The sequence below is a fragment of the Bombyx mandarina genome, chromosome 03, assembly GCF_030267445.1.
Source record: "Bombyx mandarina strain Sakado chromosome 03, ASM3026744v2".
NCBI classification, from domain to species: domain Eukaryota; kingdom Metazoa; phylum Arthropoda; class Insecta; order Lepidoptera; family Bombycidae; genus Bombyx; species Bombyx mandarina.
This window is the reverse complement of record NC_143210.1, coordinates 236515-247826: the sequence shown is the minus strand read 5'-3', so window position 1 is coordinate 247826 and position 11312 is coordinate 236515. Positions and strand designations below refer to the sequence as shown.

At 41.3% G+C, this 11312-nt stretch overlaps 1 protein-coding gene across 1 annotated transcript; it reads left to right on the top strand.

Annotated features, from left to right (window-relative positions):
- Positions 1-848: 848 nt before the first annotated feature.
- Positions 849-4594, top strand: LOC149503225 (uncharacterized). Its single transcript, XM_089738291.1, has 4 exons — positions 849-1290; positions 2328-2486; positions 3149-3301; positions 3871-4594. The coding sequence occupies exons 1-4, from the start codon at positions 1222-1224 to the stop codon at positions 4063-4065; spliced, it is 576 nt and encodes a 191-aa protein (XP_089594417.1). The 5' UTR covers positions 849-1221; the 3' UTR covers positions 4066-4594.
- Positions 4595-11312: the final 6718 nt, after the last annotated feature.

The window sequence follows — 11312 nt, the reverse complement described above, 5'->3', positions numbered from 1 at the left end:
GACTCTGACAACACTGGATACTTGAATATATTGTATCTATTGTAAACCGGCGAGTTAACAGAATTACAATATAATAACATAGCCATGATTGGTGATAACACTGGAAGAGTCTGTCATGGGAAATTTGCTAGACTTCCACGCAAGCATCTGACCCAAGTCCAAGATTTCTACTGGTCGGAGGCCGCCAGGAGGCGTAATACTTCCTCGGGCCTCCGACGAATCGGTGCAGATGGAAGGGTTTCTCCCTCGCGTTCCACCACCTCCTCCACGAGAAGGCGGACCCGCAGAAGTTGAGCGTCGCGGAGGTCGCATCGCCACGAATAATCGGCAACGAGAGCCTTCGTCTCCAGGACCCAGGGAGGCGCCCCGGCGACGAAATTTGGCGCCAGCTCATAAAATATACTTTATAAATACATATATTATAAATATATTTTATATATATAAATAACTATCTCTAAATGGCTCAGTTCTAAAAACTATGACGAAACAGAGGCTATACCATATATATTAAAGTAAAACACACAAATAAACGCACACACACACACACATTTGTTATGTATAATTAATTGGTAGTATTGTGGTATATAACGTGCTTTTATGGAACAGCGGAGTCTCCTTTCTCCTTTCGGCTTGCACGCTTAAAAGGAGACTGCAATAATTGTTTTGTTTTGTCTCGTTTTTAAAAATAAAGTTTTTTTTTTTCTTATTGATTAGATGGGTGGACGAGCTCACAGCCCACCTGATGTTAAGTGGTTACTGGAGCCCATGGACATCTACAACGTAAATGCGCCACCCACCTTGATAATATATAAGTTCCAAGATCTCAGTATAGTTACAACGGCTGCCCCACCCTTCAAACCGAAACGCATTACTGCTTCACGGCAGAAATAGGCGGGGCGGTGGTACCTACCCGCGCGTACTGACAAGAGGTCCTACCACCAGTAAGTATTTGTGTACTTTTGTATTTTTGTATAAACATTAATAATAGTGTAAATACAATCTGAACAAATGTGGAGCCGAATATACATTAAAGATAAAAACCACAGATTAGCTCATTCAATGATGTTTCATATAATTTCAGATATAATCTCATCGTGTATTGTAATTTCAATATTTAAACATTCCCCTGCCAAATAACGAACAGTAGGTACAAGAGCGAGCGACTTGTATACTGTGACGATAAGATACTTCATTGTATTTACTATCAGTCCGCCTTTCAAAATGAACGGTTGTTTCGTGTTAGCATTATGGCTGGCTTATTTATGTATCGGAACAAATATGGATGAAAAGGTATTTGATTTAATTTTTTTTTTATTGCTTAGATGGATGGACGAGCTCACAGCCCACCTGGTGTTAAGTGGTTACCGGAACCCATAGACATCTACAACGTAAATGCGCCACCCACCTTGAGACATAAGTTCTAAGATCTCAGTATAGTTACAACGGGTGCCCGTTACAATTTTATTGCCAATGGGCCTTCATACTTATTAACCAAAATTAAAACATATGGTTACCGTGGCACTGACATCGGCAATAACAACAACGACCCGGATTAATTAAATCAAGTTTTTCAACCTCGTGGCCTAAAGAGTAAGATGTCCGGTGCATTCGTATGTAACCATGCACCAGTGTTCGTATCCTGCAGGCGGGTACCAACTTTTCTAATTAAATAGGTTCTTACAATCAACAAACGTTCACTCACAATCGACTTCCCCGGTGAAGGAATAACATGTACCTAATAAAAATCAAATCCGTACAATAATTTGGGTAATTACTAGTGGTAGGACGTCTTGTGAGTCCGCACGACTAGGTAGCACCACCCTGCCTGTTTCCGCTGTGAAGTAACTATACTGAGACCTTAGAACTCATATCTCAAGATGGATGGCAGCATTTATGTTGTAGATGTCTATGGGCTCCGGTAACCACTTAACACCAGGTGAGGCGTGAGCTTGTCCACCCACATATGCAATAAATAGATAAAAATGTCCTCCTCCTCGACCCCTGCTCTAATCACATAGCCAAGTATTTGTCTATCAGATGATTTGCCGTGGATTTTAATGTCACGCCACACACTCACAATTCATTTATTTGATTGTGGTCTGCGGGTCTAATATTAATTTTGACCGTGGATGTGTACAATCAAAGAACAGCTCCAAACTGCAGATAGCATATTGTTAATCGGTAGCAGACCAAGGATTGTCATATCCTTACAAGTTATACATTTAGTTTTGCACGTCGGTCGACGACGGAAAGGTGAGGTTCTGGTTCAAGTAAGAGAGCTTCCATTCCAATCCAAGTGAAAGTTGAACCCGCATTTTTGTTTTCAGATAAAATACTTGGCCGTGGAACATCCGCACGTGTCGTATCACAACCTCTCGTATTTAGAGGTCGCGAAATTGACCGCCCAGCGATACGGCCGCCGGAACCCGGTGTACTATGTCGGGCTGAATCTGAAAACCGTTGTAACCTTTGATAATAATATTATAGTAAGTTCCTCGTTTTACTAATTAAGAAACGTCTAATTATTTTGTTGATCACAGACAGACGGTCTCTTACAAAGCAGGTGTCTTTTTGTCACAGCATATCGGTCAAGCACCCTATATAAAATTATTAAAAAAGAATCCGTGGTGAATTGTTGTGAGTATTAGCTAAAGGAAGAACGAGATAATATTATGCCGCGCATTGAGATATCCTTTCAACTACGGAAGCTTTCAATCTTCTGGGTGGCTTGGGATCATCGAGTCTGTAAGAGACATTGTGTCCACGAGAAACCTGAGAAAGGATACCTGAGCGCAATGAGCATATGCCCTGCCGCCCTGCCGGCATCATACTCATTTAAAACTGTTAATCATTCTTCGGTAAATTTCTTAATCGCTTTCTACGACAACTCTAGGAATTAGGAAGTAATTAAATGATTATATCCTGGTGCATGCGGAGATACACGTTCTGATATCTATGGGCTACGGTAACCACTTAACAACAAGTGAACCGGTGAGCTCGTTCGTACGTCCCTGAACATAAATGATTATTACAGAGGGACTTACGAGACAATAGGCCACCGCGGTGGGGCGCATTGCTCGCTCTACCACCAACGTCAATTGCAGCAACTTTACACCTGCCCCTAAAAGCACCATCACAATTCTTACAGATAGATTTCATATTCTATGAGTTCCTGAGCAACACGTACAGGCGCACCTTTGTCGAGATGCATTACCCTTGGTGCGACCTGATCTTCAAGGATATGTTTTTTGGACCGGCTTTAAGGCAAGGGAAATTACTCAAACCCTGTCCACATCCACCAGTAAGATGTACTTTAAAATTTAACTTAGTTAAGAAATTTTTGTAGCCTAAGATAAAACGTTCGGTGCATTCACCGCGAGAGATGTGACTAAGCCAGCACTCCAATCCCGCAGTCGGCCCTACCTATTTGTCTAATGAAATACGTGGTTAACATGGGTCCATAAACAGCTTCCGCTATGATAGAACAATAACCGTGAAGTAAAAATGAAACCGCATACTATTTTAAATTTGAATAAGTAGGCACCAAATATTTTGCTTTTTCGGCCGCGAGTCAGCCATGCGGCCAGTGTGAAGGGTGGGACTGGCGTTACAGTTGAACCTCCTGAGACTTCAGCCTCATGTCTCAAGCGGGGTAGCGAAATTCGCATTATGATTTCCAAACTCCAGCCACCACTTAACACTAAGGGATTCATTTATCTATACAATAAAACAAACGAAAATATACATAAAAATAAACATGCACCTGAAACCATAACATTTGTATGTGATTCACCTGCTGTCATCAGACGAGGACAAGAGATCCTGTAGCCAGCTCTACAGTAATGAGTTTATGAAGAACTATATTCGCAGGACGACTACAAGCTTGTCAACATGACGGTCCCGCCGGCTGCCATTCCATCGTCTTTTCCATTCAGAAAGGGCCGGATACTCGCTAATTTAACCACAGCAAAACCAAAACATTGGGTGGCTTGTGGCCACATAGACATGGAGATTAAGGAAATCAGAGTGAAAGCTGGTACCAAGATCCAATTCTCTGGTGTTTGATACAGGAATATCACAGTTTATTATTGGAGTTTACTCCTTTAGAATCGATTTACATATATAGGCCCGGGGTATGAAAATTATGGGGACCAAAATCGTACTAGCATGTCACACGAAATGCGTTATGCGCATGTCACACGAAATGCGCGCCGGGCTGCTGCGCCGGCAGTCCGCCACAAAGCCTCGTACTGATCGCGCGTTTCTCTCATTATTGTATTTTCATATATTTGTTAGTCGTTTGTTGGAGTTTATTGGAGTTTACTCCTTTAGAATCGATTTACATATATAGGCCCGGGGTATGAAAATTATGGGGACCAAAATCGTACTAGCATGTCACACGAAATGCGTTATGCGCATTTCGTGTGACATGCTAGTACATGCGCCGGCAGTCCGCCACAAAGCCTCGTACTGATCGCGCGTTTCTCTCATTATTGTATTTTCATATATTTGTTAGTCGTTTGTTTTGTGTCTCGTTAATTTGTTAATAATCTGTAGTGTATCGTGTTGTCGTAATATAGAACTATTTCTCGTATTGTTTCGTTTAATTTTTTATATCCAGTAAACTCCAGTCGTGCGTCGGAGCGGACACACACACTTTTTTTTTTGTAATTATATTATCATAAACATCAATAAATTCATACGCTAACTTATTGGAATTTTCTTATTCATTGAAATTAAAATATACCTAGTCAGGTCATAAATTCTGTCACATGTTTAATGTAAAATAATTGAAACAAGTTTATTCATTATGTAACCATTCATATACCAAAATGAACTTAACAAAACATAGATTCTTATGACACTAAAGTTTATTCAAAATGACCTCCGTGATTTTGAATACAGGCCTTCAATCTGCGCGGCCAGTCGTCTATCGCAGCACGAACGAGGTCCATGTCAATATCGGCGGCTGCCTTAATCAAGGATGTCTTGAGTGACTCCAAATTGGGATGAGGCTTTGAGCACGCCCTTTCCTCCAAGTGTTGCCATATCTTGTAATCTAACGGATTCAAATCTGGACTGGAGGAGGGCCAGTCTTCGTGCCGGATGAAGTCGAATTTCACGCGCCACCAGCCAGTCTTGTGTGCTCTTCGCTCTATGAGCTGGCGCCGAATCTTGTTGGAATACCCAGTGCCTGTTATTGAACATGGTATGAGAAACAGGTTCAACAAGGTTCGTCAGGACTGTATTTTGATACACAACTGCATTCGTTTTTACACCTTTCTCACAAAAATGTACCTCTGTTAAGCCCCAATAAGAAACTCCCAACCATACCATGGGCGAGGATGGAAAATGACCTCGTTGGACATGCGGAATACGGTTGCTCGCTTCTTCATTACTGTGTGCGTACACCTTATATTTTTTTTTGTTGTAGCTCTCTTCTACGGTAAAAATTTTTTCATCCGAAAAAAGAATTTCCCGATATTTTTTTCCCGCGTACCGCTTCAACAAAGCGCGGCATCTCTTCAGTCTCAGGTCCATTAGACGAGCATTCAAACGATTTCCTGTTTTTCTTCGATATGCCCGAAGCCCTAAGTCTTCATTTAACACCCTTTTCACCGTGGTTCTGCTTAACCCCATCTGAAGGGCCAACAGTTTCTGCTTACGTTTGGGATTTCTTTGAATTCGCGCCTTCACAGCTTTTATCACTGCTGGAATCCTAACAGACCGAGGGCGACCACTTCTTGACCTGTCGTCTACACTAGAGTCTTCATTGTATCGTTTGATGGTACGATAAACGAATCTTTTGGTTATATTCAAATTTTTCAGCATGTTAAAAATTTGAATTGGCGCGTAACCGCAACGATGCAACGCAATAACTGCAACACGGTTTTCTTTAAGCGCCCACTCCATATTTAAAAATGAGTAAAATTCTAAATGTATACTATTTTTATTTTCATGAACAATTCGAAATTCGAATTCAATAAACTTTTTTGTGGCCAGCATTCTAAAAGAAAAGTTTTTACTGTGTGACAATACTTATGACCTGACTAGGTATTTTTTCTTTTCTTTTTAATGGTTTAGTGGGTAGACAAGCTCACAGCCCACCTGGTGTTAAGTGGTTACTGGAGCCGATAGACATCTACAACGTAAATGCGCCACCCATCTTGAGATATGAGTTCTAAGGCCTCAAGTATTATATAGTTACAACGACTGCCCGACCCTTCAAACCGAAACGCAATACTGCTTCACGGCAGAAATAGGCGGGTGGCGGTACCTACCCGTGCGGACTCACAAAAGGTCCTACCACTAGTAGTTACGCAAATTATAATTTTCCGGGTTTGATTTTTATTACACGATGCCATTCCTTCACCGTGGAAGTAAATCGTGAACTTTTGTTGGGTACGTATTTCATTAGAAAAATTGGTACCCGCCTCGGATTCGAACACCGGTGCATCGCTCAACACGAATGGACCGGACGTCTTATCCTTTTAGGGCATGATGACTTAAAGAATATTTAAAAAAAAAATTCTCTAAGCTGGACGAGTGCGTATTGTAACGTGATAGTTGCTGACGTACAGCTTATGAGCATGCGGCACACCTGACAGTGGGTTAGCGTTGGACGTCAGTAAAGCTAGAGGCTCAGTTGGCTGCCTCTCTCCATCGATGCACTCGACCCTCGGCGGTACCACTCGGATTGACAGGTGGGCGAGCAAAGGCTCAGCCATGAGTGAAGGGTTTTGCATAACAGTTGTCCAAGCGCCCCCGGAGAAGGCCTAATGACTCAAGAGCAGCTGCTTCGCGAATGAATCTATTAACAGCGATGCCAACTCAGTAGAATTTCCACTAGATCTGGTGCTTTGACTTACAAACAAACTTTGATTTTGACAAACGACAATTTTGAAGTTATACTTCTTTAGGCGCGTTATGAAAAATTGATGAGAGTGAAATTATACGATGCGCGCGCACCGTGACACAAAATTAACAGAATGAAGTTGCCCATTAAATCGCTCATTACAATACGACCGACATAACTTGGCGAGTGTGAATATAGCTGCAGGTGAACTTTCCGAACCGTACCGAGAATTACCGAATTTATACGATGTCAAGAAATGGGATGTCCAATATGCGTGTTTGAGGGTGTTGTTTAATCGTTTTTTTTTCATATAGATTAAAAAAAAAAAGAAATAAATTTAATAAAAATAAAGTATAACTTCTTACGCGCGTACACGCACCCTTTTTTTTTAGTGACTAGTGGTTTTCTCTAGTGGCTTTTGTTGCTTTAGTCAGTTGTGAGGTGCGCATCTCAACTACTAATACGATTTACATATTAATTCACAAATCTTGAATTAATGTTAAAGCAACATACGACTGATTCAGCCGTTAGTCTTTTTTTTCATCAACGTCACCATATCAGCATCAATTATTAGGTGAGCTTACGGAGCTCAAACCTGACGTTGTTGCTAACACGAACCCTAGCAGCAGCCGTGCTTTGCAGAATCACTCCCGGTTTGAGCCTCGTGAGTTCACCTACTAACTCGGTGAATTTAGAATAACCCCTCAGGTTATTAGAATAGGTAGAAAAAAGAGTAGGTATCTGCGGCATTGGCCGCTATCGGCCTTGAGCGCTGCTATAAAACGTGACGACACTTAACATTCGAACCTTATTTAGAATAATAATTGACCTATTTTGATAATTCTTAAATTATATGAAGTTATTATTGCTATCTAAATCAAATCAGTCGTTGCCTTTTGTAAATGTTCAACATGTATAAAATAACTTATTTATTTATAAACACTCATATTAAGGAGTGGTTCCGTGCTTTGTTCCCACATCTGTTGGGGTCTGCTCTGTCATCCTATTACGCTAATCTGACTGTATTTGAATCACTTCCGGATTCGGGACACCTTTATGTTTAATTCAGGCGATCACATGAAGGAGGTCGGTGATGTGCCCTGATCCTCTTCCAGTATTCTAATTAATAGAAATTGTTCGTTTGCATTTTGAGGCAATAAAAATAAGTCATAATACATTCCCGCAGCTCTGCCATAAAGCCACGACGTAGATCGATCGAATTGTTTTTGTTAAGCGCGCATTATCACGGCGCGGCGCGGCGCGGCGTGGCGCGGCGGAGTGAATCTTTTGTTTATTATCTGTAAGCCTCTCGGCGGATCACAACAATACTTTCACTTAAAACCACACAAACAATGTATTCGTGATTGATTTTCCTTCTTTGTTTGCGTTCTTTCCTCTTTCTGTTGATTTTTCCTATTGAAGTGGTTTTGGTTTTAATTATGGTTAAACTCTAACATTATGCTCAGTTTTCGATTACAATACAATCACCCCAGGTGGGCTGCGAGCTCGTCCACCCATCTAAGCAACAACAAAAAAACCTCTAGTCGTCGATGAACTAGACCAACAAGTGTCCAGCTACTCGACAAAGAAAGTTGCTTAAAGTTTTTTGGTAAAGAGTGTTAGTTCGGGCGCCTTCATGTGTCAATACTCGTTTTATGAAAATCTCGAACTTTCGTCACAACAAGCGGATTTGTTGATGTAATGTTAAGTTTTCACAAAAAATATATATTATTGAACCACAAACTTGAAAAATACTGATTATAGACAAGTTTTTACGCAATCCCCACATAATATACGTCTCTAATTGCAGACAAAATACGGATAATAAGATTAGTTTAATACATTTTTAAGGCCGACGTAATTGCATAGAGATCTTTGTAATGTTCCCATAAACAACGTCCTGTTAATGGCCGAGTAGCTTAGGACCTCTCCACGCAGACTGCAGAATAGCTAAGATGCTACCTTCAGAAATACGCTCCCTTGAAACGCCTGGCAATTGACTAAAGCAAACATTAAATTCAATTATTGAAACAAACCAATCACAAAGTTACTAAACTGCTCGTACGAGGGGTGTTCAATAAATAGTGCGATACATTCTCCTTGGAAAGAAAGAAAAAAATGATCAGGCATAGCCCAGACATTAGATATAGTAGTAGGTACTAAACAAAAAAGCAATGACATCTCTTTTGTTTTTAAAAAATACAAGTCATTTGTTTGAGTCGTCTCAGAGCTTGTTCTTAAAAATATAATTTATACACATCATTTGGGTATGATGAAAGTGTTAGCGCACTGGCTGCCTAGAATGGTTTCTGATGCGCAGAAATAAACGAAACTGAGAATTTCACAAAGCTGATTGGGTTTGTAACAACAAGATCTTCACCGATTTTTGGCTCGATTCAAAACTATGGTCGAAGCATGGCTTCACCGTTATGAGCCTCGATCTAAGAAACAGGAAAACATGACTTGGAAGAGACAGTCATCTCTAATTCCGAAGAAATTTAAGGCGATTCCACCAGCCGGTTAGATCACGGGCTGCTGTTTCTGTGACAGCCACGGGGTGATAATGATGGACCCACTATTACGGGGACTTTGAACGCAGGACAAGGAAAGACGCAAGCAACGACGTGGTAAACTCGCTTAAGTTGTTATGCTTCACCAAGATAACCCCCCCCCCCCCCCCGCCCCGCGCACACGGCCAGAGTTCCGATGGCACCTGCAGTACTGCACTGGCAACACGCGCGCGCCACGTGAGCGTCCCTGCCGTGGTTAGTGCTAGAGTCCTGGTTCTTTTACCGCCGAACTATTGCGCGTTTAAGGGATAGTATTTTTTTTATCGCTTAGATGGGTTGACGAGCTCACAGCCCACCTGGTGTTAAGTGGTTACTGGAGCCCATAGACATCTACAACGTAAATGTGCCACCCACCTTGAGATATAAGTTCTAAGGTCTCAAGTATAGTTACAACGGCTGCCCCACCCTTCAAACCGAAACGCATTACTGCTTCACGGCAGAAATAGGCAGGGTGGTGGTACCCACCCGCGTGGACTCACAAGAGGTCCTACCACCAGTAAGTAGTCGCCGCTAGTGTAGTGACTGTGCACGTTGTTGTACCTCTTGCCTTATGGTGCGTGGGCTGGTCACATTGAAGTGTCTTCAGACTCTTGTAATCTTTAATCTAGCTTGTGCTCGGTGGTGGAAGTAGTGGAAGCTGTTCGTGAACGCATGCGCATACATATTCATTCACAAAAATTAGTGCTTGCCGCAGGTTCCAGACGACGTACTTGTTAGAGACAATGGTTGAGCGTCTTTACGTACTGTACTTAAAATCTCTATTACAGTTCAACGTTCAAAAATACACAAGTTTCTCAGTTTGAACGCGGCCTGAGGCTCTGCGTCCTGTTCTGATAAACACCTAATCCCCTTAATCTTCATCCTTAATTTTAGCAGGGAAATGTGAATACTTGGTAATTTCGTTTCTATTTACTGGGAGCTCGGTGTCTTTGGAGTTTATTCGGACTCGTCCCACTATGTAGTTTATTTCACGGAGCCCTTGCATCATGCACATGTTGAATGGACAGGATGGCTGACTTTTACCAGAGGGTGCATTCAAGTTGGTCACGCGAAGCCATGGCCCCACGTTCTGATTGAAGTGGCCTCTGTGCGATGAACGAATATAGGGACGACTGAGACATGAGGATCGAGTAAAAGACACAGTAAAGATAAAGATACATTATTTAAGTAAATCAGCGTGTTATATTTTCAAATTTTCAAATTTATATTTTCAAATTTTAATACTATTCCGTACTTTTTTTTCCAATGGGAGTCTCAAGTAGAATTATACATATTTATATTGTACCCATTTTATATTAGTACCTAATAAATGAACTTGCCCCACTCCGTGATAGAGACTCAAGAAATGCTTGCTCTCTATGTTTTAAATTACTTTAAATTCATTAAATATGTATGTCGTGTATTCACCTGACTACAGTGATTGTTTGAACTGTAAACACATCAAACTATATACCCACTTAAGTTCAAAAGCGTGAAGTTACACAATCAACCTCGTGTTCGGTCTGATTTACTCACAAAGATAAACAGTAGACGCGAATTTGTTTGCCTTAAATGTTTCGCAGGTCGTAGAGCGACGCGTGCACACTGGATTAGTGGAAATAACAGACAGTCAAGTTAATTGTTACATACTCGTACGAGTATATGAACCAACATTTCAAATTTTAAACCGACACGCTCTTGGGTCTCTCACGCCGTGAGATGGTGGGGCCGCGGCGGAGGCTATTTAAGGCCGCGAACGTAAGAAGAAGGCGCACTTTATAGCTATAATTTTATTACTAATACGTTAAGATTTGAAACACTTTGCACGTAGAAAGATTTGAAACAGTAGAGGCGGGTGCAACTTTGTTAGATATTAAATTGTGGGTGAGCTCTTTACGTTTATAACT